This window comes from Toxotes jaculatrix, chromosome 5, assembly GCF_017976425.1.
Source record: "Toxotes jaculatrix isolate fToxJac2 chromosome 5, fToxJac2.pri, whole genome shotgun sequence".
NCBI lineage: Eukaryota > Metazoa > Chordata > Actinopteri > Toxotidae > Toxotes > Toxotes jaculatrix.
Window position 1 is genome coordinate 5,571,856 of NC_054398.1, and position 18,186 is coordinate 5,590,041.

Sequence of the window (18,186 nt, forward strand, 5' to 3'; positions counted from 1 at the left end):
CTCATTTTACCCCCGTTTAATCGTTCTGTGTGTCATCTCTCTAACATCTCTCATCCTTCCTCTTCCCTCCTCCCTCTGAAGCGTCCCAAACAGAAGTCTGTTGTCACATTCCCTCTTCTGTTTTCTTCTTCTCCTCCTTTTCCTCCATCTTATTCACGTCCTTTTCTCTCTCTCTTGCCCCTCCTCTTCCTCCATCTGCCTTTTCCCCACCTTCAGCGTACTTTCCATCTTCCACCAGCTCCTCCTCCATTCATTTCCACCTCCTGCTCCTCCTCTTCCTCTCCATTTTCCTCTACATGGGGAACACCAGGAAGCCAGAGAAGGTGGAGTATTTCCATCCTCCCATTAGGTTTCCTCTCTCCAGTTTGAGGTAGGCCCGGTCTCCCTTCTCCATCTGGATCAGAACACCATTGCTGGCCGCCTCGCGCGTCACATCCTGGTCACCTGCAAACGCCGAAATCACCGGCCAGCCGTTGTGCATCAGGCTCACCTGGATAACGTGGGAGAGGATAAACAGTTTACAGAAAGAAAAAGGGGGAAAAGAGACAGGCAGACTGACAGACAGACACACAGTCACCCACACAAGCAGGGACATGTGGGGATATTTGGTACTAAACATGCACAGAATCCTCAATATCATGATGGTGCTTTCATGAAGATTCAGATCGTCATATTTTTAGAGTCCCCCGTTGAGCTGCAAGATTTTAAAAATACATAGTGTCATGAAATGATGCATGTTGTTATAATAGTACAGCAGAATATTATATTTGCATGGCACAGCTCTGTGCTGTGCAGTCAGCACATTATCAATAGATTTATCAAGAGAGTACTTCCCTGTTTTTCAATTACCACTTGGAGAAAATTTAACAAAGACTTAGAGAGACTTTTACACATGGAGAGATCCGTCAGACCCACACCGTGTCTGACTCAACAAATGTTTCAGAGGGGAATAACATCTTCGTCTTACAAAGAGAAGTACTTGTCAGTGATGTGTCCCCCCTCCCTTCTCAGGCCAGCCAACATACACACCAGACAGCAACTTTCATCACTTGTCTTTTGAGCGAAAGCAGAAACACAAGGGCTCCCTGGAAATGTCTGTTTATGCAGGATCACACTTTATAAAACCTGTGAACAAACCCAATGTATCTCAGTAAGAAAAGAGACACGGCACAGAGTTTGTATGCAGTTCTACAGGTGGTTGTGCTATAAAACCAGCAAATCAGCAAGGAGAAAATATGCTAAACTCTGAGTACTGCTTTGTAAATTGAGGCTCATATTTTAAGTCATTTTTTTAATGTTATAAAGGTATAAGATGGTTAAAGAGGCAAAAAGCACAAACTGTTGATGAGAAAGCACTGATCTGACAAATATGTCTGAGAAATAAAACACTGAGGCAGCCAAAATGTTCAAACACGTCCCAAATCCCATCAGACTTATCATACATAAGGGACTGTTCAATGAAAATTCTATCAAGCTATATTGTATTGATTTGCTGGGACAGGCACAAGTCCATTGCTGCCCTGCGCAAGCCAATGTATGGAAAATGGATGAATGGGTGGATGAATTGCATGTGATTGGATGGATGTTTGTAATACTGTGTCCACCACCTGTGATCCTTCCACTGTTTCTTAAAACTGATTTTCCCCGAGGCCCGTGGGACATTTTGTGTAATTTATCAAACTTCCTTTATCCATCCATTTGTTTCTTTGCAATATCTACATGACATACAGGGTTTATTAATTCAATTCATTTCCAAAGCAAATTCACACCTGGGCTCTAAATATGTCAAAATATTTCTATACACCCTGGAAGCAAGTACTTGTTAAACTGTTGCTAAGTGATGGAACACAGTCATAAACATCCCATAATTATATACTTATCCACCTCATTCTACCTGATGGTCAGGAGAGAGAGTGAGTGTGTGTGCGTGTGTGTGTGTGTGTGTGTGTGTGTGTGTGTGTGTGTGTGTGTGTGTGGGCAGGAGATGAAGAGCCTGTCAGAGTCAAGAGCTCTCTTGGCCCGGCACTCCTCTTAATAGCAAACTGAACATAGCGACTCAAGCTGTATATACGTGTGTGTGTGTGTGTGTGTGTGTTGCTCTGAACAGGCAGCCTGTGATGAAAACACTCAGACTCTACTTAAACTATTTTTTTTAATTATCAGGATGGAAACACAGCACAGGTCATGGAAAAATTTACATTTCACAATGCTGAAAATTCTGTTCATTAAGGCTGCAACAAATTGGATTAAAGAGTTAATACGCTATTGTTTATATATAATAACACAGCTATATATTCACTATATATATTGACATATCTATATAATTATACTTGTGTTATTGGTGCACCACTGGCGCATTCTCCTGTACTGTCACGCTTATTAGCAATGTTAGCAATTGGACAAATTTAATATATAACACACCTGATAATTGTGAATTCTTTACTGGCAGAATTAGTTTAAAAGTATTAGCAGACAAAAAAAAGATTTGTTGTCATGCAATAAGTTTCACATAGTATAAATAACTGCTGTCTTACTGTAATATAGTTTTAATTAAAGCCATCGCGGACAGAAAATGCTTTGTCATACATACAAACTGCCTTTTGAGGCGGTGTTGAAGTGTTTTGTTTTGGCTGTCTGACCTGAACTTGGCTCCTGCTGACCCCCACATCTTGTGCAGTGGGGAAAAGAGCTCTCCTCCTCACATGTTTATTCATCTTCGGTTTGAGAGTTTCACCTTCCCTCTTCTGATCCACATTTGTCCTTGCTCTACAGACTACACAGCAGCAACTGGTCACAAGCCTTTAAAATACGGACATAACAGCTATTCACGGGCGGGAAGGGGGTCGCACAAAGTCAGCAAGTTTTAAAGTGTACTCGTAGCAGGTTTTCGGCTAATTAAGACTTTACACAGAAAACAGCAGGCGTGGGTGTTTTGACACACATCGCACACTGTCGGCTGTACTGCCTTGAGAAGCGAACCGCTTTTGTGTCATACAAAATGAATGTAATTGTCGACTAGACTTCACCACAGACTACTTTTAATTATTCTCTGCTGTTGCTGAGGTAAACAAACCTAAAGTTAGCCTGACTTCTGTAGCTATGTTGAACAGCAACCCAAAACACCATTTTTTTGGTGTATTTCCAGATAACCAACAATCTCCCGGGAGAATTCAGCCAACCACTAAAACCAGTAATACAACCATGTGTCTACTTTACACCAGCGGAGCTTCTTACAGTAAAAACTCTACTTCATTAGTATGTGTCTTGATTGATTACAAACATTACAGTGTTTCCAAGAGTCTTCAATCACTGGGGGAAAGCAAGCACAAATAATCATCTTCAGAAACGTGAAATTTGGATTCATCATTAATAACTGACATGGCTCCAGATTATACTTGAGAGGTGATAAGAGAAGGAACCAAGTACACAATTAAAAACAAATGGCACAAAACTTTTACGGAGGCTTTTCAAGGACAGTGTAGTAGTGTGACTAGGATGGAAGGTGGGTGTGTGAATAATCTTAAGCACTTTTCAATCTGAGTAATTCCTTTAAAATCTTTAGTGGTGTTCAAATGTTAAAGAGCCAAATTATAAAATTTACAATAACTACAAAGTAAAAAACAGATTCACATGTAAATGTACAAACTTACATTCTCATCTGACATTCAACTCTTTCTTGCCACAAATCAAGCAGAAAGACTTAAAGGAGGCCAAGTCTAAAAATATCAAGTACTTCCTCCCCCAACCAAAAATGTCAAGCTGAGCTCAATATTCATACGTTACAGATGACGGACACTCAGGCTAAAAAGAAGACCGTATGTGGGGAGGTGCAGGCGAAGACCTTAAGTTAGCCTTATTAACCTCCGGATCATAATATGAAATAGACATAAATGGGGAGAAGGGAGATGAGACAGACAAAACAGAAAGACAACTAGATAGATAGATAGACCTACCCAACCATTCAGCCAACTCACTCATGTGGAACTCACACTTACAAACCTTCCCCCCTTTCCTCAAATGCTCATATTTTTTTTCCATTCATACACATAACACACACACACAATCTCTCTTTCTTTCAATTATTTGAACATATTCTCTTGTTGTCTTGCTTACTTAAGCCCCCTTCAGATCTGGAATCTGTAATATTGCCAGGCTCATCTCTCAGATAAAATAATGGCTTTTTGGCTTTCGCAAAAAGGTGTCCGCTGTGGACCACTGCCACGTTGACTCTGTTAAAACATGATGGGACCGTTCACGGAGAGAGCCAAAATGTTTGTGCGATATTTGGATTTTGGCATGTGAGAGCCAAGGCAGGACTTAATGTATAATATAAAATACAAGTGCAATTTCTGCTATAAGCAGGTAGAGCTGTTTTTTTTTTTTAATTTGGGCATTGTACCAAATTGCAGTAATTTTTCCATGAAAGTAGAGTAGCTTACAAGTCATTCTTTAGAGTGAAATGTGCTTCAGAATGATTGCTGCGATCAAGACATTTTCCTGATTAGATTGCAGAATCATGAGTGTGCTTTCACCCGCAACGAGAAAGCCCTTATCAATAACTCAGCTTTAAAGAAAACTTTTAAAGGATTATTTTTAAAGAAAAATGACATTATTTTCAAAGCCAACGTCAACATGTAAAACTCAAATTGCTCTTTCTGTTTTTTTTTCCTAATATTTGTCTTTCTTACTTATTGGTCTACTACCCCCCGCCACAGCCATGTTGGTGAGTGTGTGGTCTGTGCTAGTGACGTATGGGTCTAATAAAGCTGTGACAGTGACTTTGGAAGGATGCGACTATGGCCACCACACATTCACACACTCAAACACACACCTGTGTGAATAAAGATAATGTGGTGGTTTGGCTGTTTGCAGCTGTCTGCCACGTCCTCCCCCATCTCTCTTACACACATACACACACGCACGCACGCACGCACGCACGCACGCACGCACGCACGCACGCACAAACACAGTCAAATACACCCTTACAATTACCAGCCATAAATATAAAAGCATGATAATAGGGCTGCGCATCGTGTCAGACCTCGATCGATCTGCATTCATTAATGCATACTGCACCAATTAACTGGCTGAGTAGCACAGAGAAAGAGAGGACAACCGAGGGAAAGAGAAGGGGGAGAGAGAAAGAGGATGCATAAAGACAGGAAGAGAGACAGAAAAAAGTTGGAGGGGAGAGAAGGGGGAGATGGAAAATCTAGCTTTCGATATGTAAATAGACATTGTCGGACGTCTCAGTGCAGCACTTAATGCCAGCGACATGATGACATCCTGTTATTGCATCATCCATTCCTGTCTAGTCGACTGTCTTGACATGGCAATGGTACTCGTCTAGTTTTTTTGTCCTTGGTTTTTTTTTTTATATATCCCTTTCTCCAAATCTTTTTTCTTTTTTCATCTGTCTCTTTTCAATTCCTTTCCCTTTTTCTTTCATCTCTACATCTTTCCCTTTGCTTTCCTTTTCTTGTTGCTCCTTAATCCTTTGCTTGTCACCTTTCTTTCCCTTTTTCCTCTTTCACTTTCTCTTTTTTTCTGTCTTCACAGACAGAGACTTAGTCATAGTGATGGATACGTACATAATGGTGTGTCTGTCTGGGGTCTGTGACACACCCTGTCTTTAAAATGGCCAACTTTCCTATAGTGGAAGTTTTCTAAAGTTCGTGGCAAAGTCGATCTGGGGTCATTCGGGAAATGGGTATGCACAGTGCAAAAGCAAACCTCCAACAAGAAAAGAAGTGTTTCCTGGAAAATAAAGAATGCACTCCAGAAGTGTCTAACTCTAACGCACGGAGACATCCACCATGTCATCTTACAAAACAGTACAAACCCTCAACAATACAAGCTGTTGATTTCACTATGGTAGCTAACCTGACAAGCACTGCCACCACTTCCGATTGCTGTTTCACAATAAGGTCTACCACCGCCTTAACATTTACACATATGCACTGGGGGAAAATGTACAATAAGTGCTGAGTTAATTGTATCGAGAGGATGTTTAGAGAAAGCCAAAGGATTCTTTCACACACAACATTAGAAAATACCTAAAGTAACTGATAATAAGTTATTGTCAAGGCAACTCAACTCTAAATCCACGACTTATTTACATTTTGTACAGAGAAAGTCATTGTTTCCCCTGCCAACATTGTTCCAGATAGGTGCTGTATATGGCATATGTTACCCTGCAACAGATTGTGTTACCCTAATCCCACTGCCTCAAATGCCACTGCAAACAAAAGACAAAAGACAAAAATTTTTCTCAACTCCTCTTATGAACTTAGTCTCTGTTTGCCTGAACAGTGTGACTGGTATTACCTGATTACATCTGATTGTGTGTTGGTTAGCAACACAGTTCATGGCTTATTTTAAAAACTGTGGACATCAGGTGCAGCAGAAACACACTTTTGGCTCTAACTGGCCAAACTAGGCACAGTGGTGACAGAGGCTTCACACAACAACTTTCAAAGGTAAGCACATAGCACCACGATCGTAGTGTCTGATTGTTCAGGCATATTTCAGACTAATTTAAATAATAATAGAGGTCTATTTCTAATGTCAAGCAAACTGGTGATGTGTGCAGAAGAAAATGTACCTTTGCTGTAAATGTGACATGTGGAACTGGCAAATCTTGCTTGAAGCTGGGCTATGAAAAGATTGCATCTAAAGTTAGACACAATATCTGCTTTGTTCCTGTGTAAACACGGCATTGGAGTTTCAAGGGGAGCAGTCTGTGAGCGGCTGAAAAAGCAAGCAGAAATGATGCAAAGAGATGGAGGCAACCAGAGCAAAGGTCAGAGCTTTACTTAACTATTTACATTACAGACCAGATCAGATCTTACTAATCTCAGCAAGTCTTCAACAGCCGTCATCAATACTGCCTCGGGGAACAACATCATTAATTTGAGGAAGCCAGAGCCTTCACCCATCATGTTTCTTCTTAGTGAGAGGCAAAGCATGCAGCTCTGAATCTGTTGCCAAATGTCAAAACCACACCAACTGCTGAAAGTTAATTAAGATAAGTCAGTTAAGCTTCAACAAGACCTATGATTCTTCAGAGCATTTGCATGTTGCACCCTCCAAAAAAACTATTATATAATTAGATTATTTCATCAGTGAATCACTTAACTGAAACATAAAATATTTGCACTTGACTACATCTGCAAGAAAAAAAGCACAAAGCAAAAGCACATGGTCATCCAACACCAAGACGGGACAAATTATAAAGACAGTGCCTCAATTCTAAAATAATACTGGGAAAAACATTTTGACTGAAAAGTAATGCTTTACCAACACTTCATCTTGAAGGCTGAGCTGCAGTTGGAAATCACAAACTTCTCTCTGCTCTCTGCAGTGTTAACATAGGCTGGCATGCAAGTTTCACTATGTAGACACACACACAATTCTAACACACACAACTCTAACACACACACAGGCTGTTCTTCGGGTATTCTAACTTAAAAACTGCGATTTAATCAGTTTGCTGGTAGTTAAAAAGAACAGGCAAAAAAAAGTAATATATAAACACAACATACAACACGTCATCTACAAAAAGCTGCATCCAGCTGCTTTGTCAGAACCAACTATTCTGATCACATAGACAAATGGTAAATGGACTGTAGGTTAAAGTACATCACAGCCATTTGAATTAACAAGAGCTGACGATGATATATGCACGCACTGCTCTGTGAAGAGGTTTGGCAGTTCTGGGCAAACTGGATAAGGTCAATGGATGTCGGATGTCTGCCATTATTGAAATGCCCGGTACTTTGGCATTCATTAATATACTTGGTCAGGCTGAACAGCTAATGTCCATGTATGAGAAATATTACAAATCCACAAAAACCTTTCTCAGATTTCAACAGAGTGTAGCAAACATGTAACATGTAATGACTGATCTGAGGCTGTGGAGGAAATTTAAACATTACTTTAGGCCCAAAGAAGCTGTTGGCAAGAAATATAGATGTACTTTTTTTTAGACTATGTCTAATGACTCACTTCTTTTGGGCCTTTGAAATAATCTTGTTCAATTTAAAGACAATAAATGCTCAAAGAATACTTTCTCTCACACCTCCTCTCTCACACATGAGCTCAAACCAGTGCAACTTTCTGTAATGTTCTGCCAAACTGAGGGAGACTGAGCACTGGTTGATTGGATGAAAATGAAACCAAGCATCTGGCTTGCAGACTGTGTGTTCTCGTCTTTGTGTGTGTATGTGTGTGCCGACAATGACATAAACTGTAAAAACAGAAGATCAGAGGCTTCATCTCTGTTATCAGTGAACCAAACAAAAACAATGTACAAGCATACAGAAATGCTTCTCCTTTGGATGATTATCACATGAATTTACGTATAAATTACGTTCATACACCCTCAGAAAAGAGAGACACAGCAACTTAAAATACTTCACTTTGGAATTACATACTTTCCTAATCACATCCTTCAACTTCTGACAATGGATGATTTTAATGGACGAGTTAGCACTATGGCTACCGCAATATCTCGCCCCAACTAAATCCATTAAAATGTCCCATTCGACAAAAGAACTAATGGCATGGCATGAGCTGAAAGATGACCTTTTGGAGTGTTTTTCAAAATATAACAGAGAAGATTTGCTCTTCATTCCTGGATTCTTAATGATGTTGTTGGATATGTGATATGTTATAGGGATCTGAAAATTATACTTTTTTAAAATTTCTTGGCATTTATAAAGAGCCAAATACGACACAAGGAGGGGTATGACATGCTACATGGGCCAAATTTCATGACAAAGTTGTCAAAATATTTAACAAAAAACGTGTATCAACTTCATAGTGGCACTAGAAGAAGAGTTGGGGGATCCTCAGAGTCTGTCAGATTCATCTAGGGCCATGAATACCTGTCCCAAACTTTGGCACTTTGGTGCTGAGATATTTCACAAGATAAATGAAAACTCTGACCAGCTGGTGGTACTGGAGGAAAAGTAAGAGGATCACCAAAGTCAGTTGGTTTCACGTTGAATGACAAATGTCTGCGCTTTCTCAGAAATTCAAATGGACAGAGCCATCCCACTGACATGGCTAAAAATGACTCTACCTCAGTCATTACCCGGCCTATACCCCACTCTGCTTTGTCAACATCCACCCTTAAAACAAGCTCACAAACAAGCAGCTAAAATACACTGTTTGTGCGCGAGGCCTGACAACTCCCAGGATATACTGTCTCTGTGGCCAGTTGCTGACAAACTAAGTCCATTATTGCATCTTTTCCTCCTGCTTTCTCCTGCCACCGCTTCAAAGGCAACAGATAAGGTGTTTATTTATGTGGCTTTCACTTGCCTCTCATTTCCCTGCATCTCCACCTTATAAGACGAACACTGAGCCAAAACAACTGTGTTTCTTTCTCTTTTTTTTTTTTTTTTGGTCATAACTCTCTCATCATGGCACAACACATCAACGTACTGCTGGCTACTCGCTTCCCACAGACACAGCGCTCCAGTGCGTTGGAAGTGTACTGAAACGTCCCAGTATTTTTTTACATTCTTTTGATCCTAGTCCCACTCTTTGGTTTTCACTCTAACAAAAATGATTTGCCAATTTCCAGAGACAAATTCAGGTATTCTGTACTCTAGAGTCCCCACAACTCTGATCTCTCGTGGTCCACCACACCTGAGAACTGCAAGGTAATATCACACTGTACTGTTTATATTCTAAACATACAGCCTCACTAGTTCACACACCATTTTGGCCACCAGTGAAGGTGACCTTGGCAGGATACACTCACATGTATTTCAGCTGGTAAAAAACAAAACACATGGCACAGGTCATACCAGGAAGAGGCAAGGCGTTACAGATCGGCGCAGACTTTAAAATGAGAATAATTGGTAACTAGAGATGAATTATGTTTGGCCCCAAGATGTATGTTATCCAGGTATCACCACGGCTTAAATGTGCTGGTGTTGGCAGGAGGTTGTCTGGTTTTACATTCTTTGAATTTGTTAACTAGGCATGTTAAAAAATAAAACAGGTTTGTTTTTTTACTTTGTTCACAGCTGGAAACCGTTAAACACACCAAGTGAATAAACACACCAACAGAGATGTCATTTTAAAAAAATCAGTTTTTGATCTGTTTGGCACACCATATATGTTACTTCTTAACACAATAGATATTTTGTGTGTGTGTGTGTGTCTGTGTGTGCTTGCTTCCCATGTTCCTACATAATGGCTTTTTTGTGTTTAGCCAGTGTCTCTTAAGTCTGTTGGCTGTAGTGGAAAGCTGCACAGGGAATCAGACTATATTAAATAAACTGTTTGATGATATTTAAGGACGGCTGGAAGGGATGTGGCTTGAGTAAAGTTTCATCTCAGTGGTTCTATACACATATCAATCTTTAAAAGGGTATGTGTTTTTAAAACAGAATTCACCATCACTTTAATGAAGTGGTGCTTATACAGCATAAGCACTTTGTGACTGAGGACTACACAATTCAACACAAGAACATTTATTGTAGATTCTTTAAAATCTACAATTATGCTATTAAAAAAAACATTACACATATATATCAAAAATTGCATGCACTTAGCTGGCCTGTGTGTTTTTCATATGCTGTGAAAAATACATCTGACATGATATCTATCTGATATCTGTGCTATATGTAGTCATATTTGAACACATCTAAACCTCAGAATGACGCAAAACTCTTTAGACAGCTAATAACAGACTACAGTAGCAACAGTGGATATCTTGCCTTGAAATGAAATCAGTGACTATGGTCTCTCACTTGGCCAAAATATCCAACCACCCACATGGTGGTTGGATATTTTGAACAGTTGATAAGTCTATTTAAAGTCCTTCTTCATCTGTATGTTGAAACGCTGTGGTGATTTATTTCCCCTTTCTACCACCTGTGCATATACTGTGTAAAAAAACAAGCATAATAACGAATTAAATCAGGACGAATCTGGTGCAGTAAGTAATGAGTAGTTAACAACAACACAGATACACATAAACACACATTTGGATTTCAGCATGGAATAACTGTGGTAAACTGAAATGAGCTGAATATCACGTATATATCACTTACAATGTTCTTGCAACAGTATAAAGTACAATTAACAGGGGTAGCATTCGCTGTTCTGAATGTACTGCACGGTATTTGAAAACAAAGTGTTTGCTATTTGTCAGGAGTGAAATATCTCATTACCGTACGGGGTGACCCAGGTGAGAGAATAAAAATTTGTTTTTTTTGGAAACCAAAGCACAAACACGGGCGAGCACTGAAAGAGTTGAAAGGATTCAGCTTTGTTGCAGACAGATGCAACTCCTCTGAGTCGAAATGTGAAATAAGTTCTTCCAACCCAAGAAGTAGTATGTAAAAGGTAAAATCTTACTTTATCGAAACAGTGTGCTATCAACAGCTTTGAAGCAGTGCCTCCAGGTTTTCTCCTCTCAATGGAAAAATGACAGAACCAGAAAGGCCTTAATACACATTTTAGATGCGCTCCTTGTAGCTTTCACGCCAACAGAGCTGCTTTACCCAGAGGCCTTCATGGCTGCCACTTCTGAATGCTTGGGTGCTCAAAATACTGTAAAATATCACTCGTTCACACAGCAAAAATACAACAACAGTACTACAGAATTTCTTCTACATATCTTGACCAAAAGATTTTTTCCTCTTAATAATCCTTTCTGAAATTTGGATTCAGTGCTCATTTATTAAAACAACATCTACTTAACACTGACAGACTGATTAAAAATAACAAAACTGCCGGCTTATGTTTTGATTTTGTTCAAGATGCCAAGAGGTGCTTCAGTGGAAGGCATGTTAAGCCCTGTCTAGTACCTCAAATTATTTCCAATATACAGTATTACAGTCTTCAAAAAGCAGTGAAAAAGAAGCATTAAAACATTGACCAATCAAACCGGAGAGCCCCTCATACACCTCGAGTACTGATATCCCAGCAGCACCTCATCTGTTTGCCTTTCTGATCTGTGAGCTCTCTGTTCCAAGCTGCAGGTACTGTACAAGATGTTCACTAAGGGAGATGGAATTCATTTGTTTCAGTTTGATTTCAAATAGGCAGCAGTGGCACATGTAAGAAATGTAAATAGCCTGGTTGCACTTGAAATTGAATCCTGTAACGAAAGGAAGTGTTTGATATGTATGTTGTGAGGGATTTTCAAAAAATAATGTAAGTAAGCTGTCCATTATTGGAAGTATGGGCATTGCTTTCGGGTGGCGTTACAGGTAGACTGATAGAGTCCCCTTTAGATCAGTGAATATACTGTATTTAATTTGCAATGCTTGGATTTAATTGCTAGGCAAAAAAGCACAGGGAGATAGAGACATTGGTCTCAGTGGTGTTTTGACACCCACATCACCCCCTAACAGATAGACAGACAGATCCCTGCACAGGAAAGGACTGATGAGAGACGGGACTAACTGTTATCCTTCCCTTTGTACATCTACCCAGCATCTGCTGATCAATAGCTACTCATGATGTCTGGCTTTCTTCCTTCTTCCTTTCTTCATCCTGTCTGAACCCTCTCATTCTCTTTCTCTCCTGTCCACCTATTGTTCTTCTCTGACTTATCCCTTCCATCTTTCATACAATTCCTTCCTTTTCTTTTTATCTTCTGTCCCTCCCTCCAATCCTCCCACCTTTTCTCTAGTTCTCCATTTGCCCTCTGTTTCTTTCCATTCCCCATTTTCTCTTCACTTTCCTTGTTCCATGGCCTTCCCATTCCTCTTCACCTCTTTTCTTTCCCCTTGTCCCTCTCACCGTTTTACATTTACTCTCCATCACTCTCCTTTTCCTGCTGTCTCTCATCTCCTGCATGCACCATAGTTGCTGCCTCTAAGGCAATCAAACAGTGGGAGTTTTCAACACAGCAGATGCGCAGGATGGATGGGAGGATGAGTGGAAGAGGTTGAGGGTGAGCAGCACACAGGTTGGATGCTCAGAGGAGAGAGGACAACCTACACCTCTCTGTTTCGTGTCAAAAACGTGACCGTACAAAGCTTTTACTAAACACTCAAAATCAGTTTTCAAATGTTATTATCTAAAAATGTTTAACGCTTTAGAGGATTTACACTGGACAGGACTTGCCGGTAAGTGCTGTACTTTAACCTAAAGATTATGGTTGTAAAAGTCAGCCAGTAACAGCTTCTTTATTTTGCTTGTAAATCCCTCTTTCGCTGTTTTGCAGCTATTGGTATCTCGTAACTATACGATAAAAACACAGCAAACTGGCACACATAACAGCACTAATGGTAATGTGACAGGCATTATCACCATTGTGTTCTGCATGGTATGACAGACTTAATTACCTCAGTGCCGTGAGTCAAGTGTTTGCCGTCCATGGTCTATTTGCATTCAGTCATACAAAGATGGCTGGGAGTACACACAGAGCTTGACATAGCTTTTCCCCTTCACGTTTCGCCCCCGCCCTCCTTGTTGTTGTTATTGCCGTTACTGCTGCTGCCATGCTAATTAATTCAAGACTCCAATAATAAAGTATAAGTAGAAAAACGTAATGCCAAAGCCCCAGGGACCCAACAGCATAATTACACAACAGTTTAATTTGCAGGAGATACATTGTAATTAACGCTGTGCGGCTTGTAAAGCATCATCATGTGCATGTTAAACGCTGGAAATGGGCTTAAGACTGCTCAAGTGATTTCTGTCGCCTGACACATCAAAAGAATATGGAGACCGCATCTGAGTAATAGGACAGAAAAATGAGTTGTTAGCAAGATGAAAGAAGAGTTGTGATTGGGCACACTGCAGGCAGTGTGTGTGTGTGTGACTGTGTGAGAAACAAATAAGTGATTATTTTCCCATAAAACCCATGTGAGTTTGTGAATCTCGGTGCGTATGTGAGAGAAAATTAAAATGCCTGTCTCTGTTTGCTCTGTTCAAAATGTACTTAATGTTTTAATTTTGCAAATAGCCAAAAACCTCAGCCTGCCTGCTGCCTCTTTCTATGAAAAGACACAGAGGAGGAAACGTCGCTGTCCGTGGTTCTGAAAGTAAAGCTGCCGCATGGAGCCACGCGCCCCTCCTCGCGCTCTCCACAGCACCCCGTCCTCCTGCCGGCTACACGCGCTTCATTTGGCTCTGTCCTCTGTGCCTGTATTGATTAATTATGATTGGGCCGGCGGGTGGCGGGTGACTAGCTTTCATCTGCCCGCCTCCGTCGTTGTCTCCAGGGAAAGACATCTCAAACATCTACAAAATGACTGCCAGTGTGGACGACATTCAACTTTTATGAGGGGAAAAACAGTGAGGGGGCACACGTGGTGTGGGCTGCGCACACAGACACACAAATGCACGTGCACACATTAAAAGACAAACACACAAACACACACTACCTGTATAGTTTGGCGGTTGTAGACTTTCACTACGTGGAAGTTAAAACTGTAAATCCCTTTGCGCGGCGCGATGAAATTACTTCTCTCTTCGTCAAAATTCCTTCCAACGTTTACTAGAACCTAAAGAAAGAAAGAAAGAAAAAGAAAGAAAGCAGACAGACAAAAATTTGTTGGTAAAATTTCTTAATCTGGCATATGTCTGTGCCAGTATTTGCATTCAGAAGTCACTGCAAATCACATGGGTGCATAAAAAATGTATTATTTTGGACATCCTGACAAACAACAACTGGAGACACAGTCTGCATGTTAAAAAGCACTCAGTCCCAAATATTTTAATGTGACATGTGACTCCAATTAGACACACAAAGGTCCCCTTCTGACAAAATTTACTCTTACAAATTTTATCATTGTTTGCTTAGTATTGAATTGATTCATTTTGTAGGAGAGAGTGAAACCAATTCAGCCCACGAGCCCTTATTCTGCATTTTCTTTTTGGAATAATTTTCAGGATAGCCTTATTTTTTGGATAGAGGACTCAAAAGGGCCCCTCGGGCCCCGGTCCACACATTCAGATTGTAGATGTAGAGGGATAACTCTCTGCTTTTATCTAGGGCTTTTCCCCTGTCAGAACTCCCAAACTTTATGGAGAATGAAAGGGAACTTAATCAGTCTTTCAAATGAAATTTTCAATTATGCATTTCTGCAGCCAAATGTCTGGTTTTATGGATGGAGGCGAACTATGGCGTGTAATTGAACGGCAGTTTGAGGGAGAATTAACCTTTAACGGCAGGCGGGTAGGACCTCACCCTCGCGACCCGCCGTTACTAAATTATTTGGCAAGATGTCAGTTCCCATATTGCGTATTGTCAGCTCAAAAAGTTGAAATATTCAAAAGCCTTTGCCTACCAGGCTATTCTTTCTCAGCCACTTTGGAAATGTATTACCTATAAAAAGAATCGTTACCGAGACAGATTCACTTCAAGTCCACTTCTGGTTATCTCGAATGGGGCAGCTCCCTGCTGTCCACGAGACCATTACCAGAGGTGCACGAGAAGCAGCTGCGCGTATGTCCAGCCTCTGTGGCATACATCCATCGCCTAATTTAACCTGGATTTTGGGTTTTACCGACTCTCTTATAGTCTTACACAGCATGCCCCTTTATTGAAGTTGAGAATTTATTGCACATACTCTGTATTCAGCGTTTGGAGTTTTGTTTTGAGACGCAGAAAAGGGCCGAGGGAAACAATCTGAGGAGGCTATTAAATCGTCTTCGGTGCATGAAACACAGCCCATTATATTGTCTCTGAAGCCTGTGTGCATGTGTGTGTGTGTGTGTGTGTGTGTGTGTGTGTGTGTGTGTGTGTGTGTGCTAGCCTACGCTTCCGTCCACTGATAGGTAAGTTGTGCCCGCTACATGGAGGGAGAGTTACCACACCAGGCAATATACACGCTACACATTTAAACACACACCGTCTCAAACTTCGTATGTAAGCTGGTCTACGGCATTCATTTAAATAAAACGGACAGAAAAAAAATTATAAAACTAACTTTGTTTCTTTCATTTTGTGTTGCTATTGTATAGGTAGAATATAGCAAAGCAGATATTTTGCCTCCTACCCGATCGAAGTAGATGACCATGGTTCGGTTGCTCATCTCGGAGGGTTCGTGGTTGGTGTTCCGGACTGCGGAAAACGCCACCTTGGCGCTGCCCGAGCGCACCGAGATCCCGAGTGCCGTGCCCGTGGGGTCCGAGGTCGGGTTGGAGTCGCACACCACTAGGCACTTCCCCTCCAGGACGATTGGTTCCGTCTCGTTCTGAGCGCGGGCCGGGCTCGCCGCGAGCCACACGGCGCTGAGCAGGCAAAACGCCAACATACCGAACCAGAACGGCGAACTTCTTCGGTCGTCTTCACACCTCAAACCGGGTCTATTCCCCTTCCAAAAAAAAAATAAAAATAAAAATAAAAATAAAAATAAAAAAAAAAGTACGGCGGAAAGAGTTTCCCTGCGTTCCCCGATGGACCTTAAGGTTTGTTTTACAACTAGATGCCACTCCGTTTTCTTGGATTTTGTGAGCCTACAGAAAACTCTCGTTTGTTCCTCTCGAAGTCTCTTTGAGGGGAAATCAGACGGTTTATTTTTAATGCTTCGCTCCTACTTTTTTTCTTTTTTTCCGAAAATCAGTTTATTACCCTCGTACTTCCGGTCGAGCTCCCGGTTTTCACCTGTCCTTCTCCTCTTTCCTCACTTCTCAGCAGCTTTTCTGTCACTTGGAGACACAGAAAGCGGGAGTCGCGCGCGGTGCGGAGGGGCCCTGGACGAGTGACGAGGCAGCAGAACTCATAGCGCGCGGGAGGGAGCTCCGTCTGCTCTCTCTCGCGCGCGCTTGAATTATTGATATGTGAGATATGAGAGTTTCAAACACAAAAGGCTCGAGAGGAAGGGACGCGGCGCGCGAGCTCAAGATGCTCCCGCCCCTGGTACTACTTTTTTTTTTTTTTTTTTTTATAAACACACCCCTCCCTCCCCCCGGTAACGGAGACCCATCATCGGATTAGCGCGTGCGCGTCTTTGATATTTTCCAATCACTGCGTGCCGACCGCCCCCTCCCCGCCCCTCTATTTTATCTAGCATCTCTCTCCCTCTCTCCCTCTCTCTCTCTCTCTCTCTCTCCGTCTCTCCCTTTCTTTCTCTCTCTCTTTGGCTTACTCCACCCCTGCCTCCCCTTCCCATTCTCTTTTACCCATATTCTATCTGTCTGTCTGTCTATTGTACTTTATACTCTATCTATCCCCCCTCCCCCCACGCACACACACACCCACACCCCCAACCTTCCGTCTTTCTATCCCTCTCCCCTCTCACTCACCCACCCAAACACACACTGTCTTCTCAGCAGTTTACAGGTGAACCACAGACAGCAGCAGCAGTCCATGAAGTAGGAGCCACATAGGACTGGCAATCATTGGCACAGTCCATGCTTATGATGTAATCTACCAGTCAACATCATTATCAACATCATATTCATCAACATAACCATCATTATCATCATCATCATCATCATCACTGAAGCAGAGGACCGCCTGAAAACTGAGATACTGAAATTGCTGTGCAGCCAGCAGGAGATCGTACTAGGTGCAGAGAAGAAACCTCTCCAGGATTTGTACAAACCCCCTGAAGCCATGTAAAACTTGGTTTGCAGTGGAATTTAACAAGTGCAAACAGACATGGAGCAGACATAATGGTTAAAAAAAATATATCCAAGTATTAGGAAAAATTAGGTTTTTTGGTTTGAACAACACAACAAGGTGCAGCATTGCTAAAAGTGTGCCATAATGAGCACCACTGGGAAACAAACCAGTGGAGGGGGGCACAGAGACATGACACGCATTTTTAAGGAGTATTCCAGTGATTCAGGATCACACTTCCATGAAGTTGCAGGAGACAGAAAAATGGTGAATACTGATGCAGTGGGGGTGAGATTTCCTGACTTATATTGCCTAGAGTGGGTCCCAAAAAAGCTGGATCCCACACTTCCCATAATGCATCTTGATAGCACTTTTTTCGTTACACTTGCCTGCCTGGTAAACATCCTTGCCTTTTGTGGCGATGGACACTAAGGGGAGGATTGAAATCACCGACAACGCCACCTGGGGACCTGCACCCCAGGAAATTCAGAGGTCGCATGCAGAGAGGCAAACTACACAAAGCAGTGCCAGGAGTGCTGCCACTACTCACCCTTAGTGCAGCAAATCAAACTCACGGGAACCTCACAGCAAATAGTGCAGTCTACAGTGTCCCTGTGTGTTAACTCACATGCAGTTCA

General features: G+C 41.6%; 1 protein-coding gene across 1 annotated transcript; it reads right to left on the minus strand.

Annotated features, from left to right (window-relative positions):
* Positions 1-292: 292 nt before the first annotated feature.
* cbln1 (cerebellin 1 precursor) lies at positions 293-16,238 on the minus strand. Its single transcript, XM_041038649.1, has 3 exons — positions 15,981-16,238; positions 14,364-14,483; positions 293-490 (listed from the first exon to the last, which is right to left on the minus strand). Exons 1-3 carry the CDS (start codon positions 16,236-16,238, stop codon positions 293-295), a joined length of 576 nt encoding a protein of 191 aa, XP_040894583.1.
* Between the last annotated feature and the right edge of the window lie 1,948 nt (positions 16,239-18,186).

Excerpts from the sequence above, each read along its gene's own strand:
- cbln1 (XM_041038649.1), bottom strand. The coding sequence starts at position 16,238 with ATGTTGGCGTTTTGCCTGCTCAGCGCCGTGTGGCTCGCGGCGAGCCCG. Across the intron at positions 14,484-15,980 it reads TGGTCATCTACTTCGATCGG|GTTCTAGTAAACGTTGGAAG; the intron begins GTAGGAGGCAAA and ends TTCTTTCTTTAG. Across the intron at positions 491-14,363 it reads ACAACCGCCAAACTATACAG|GTGAGCCTGATGCACAACGG; the intron begins GTAGTGTGTGTT and ends CACGTTATCCAG.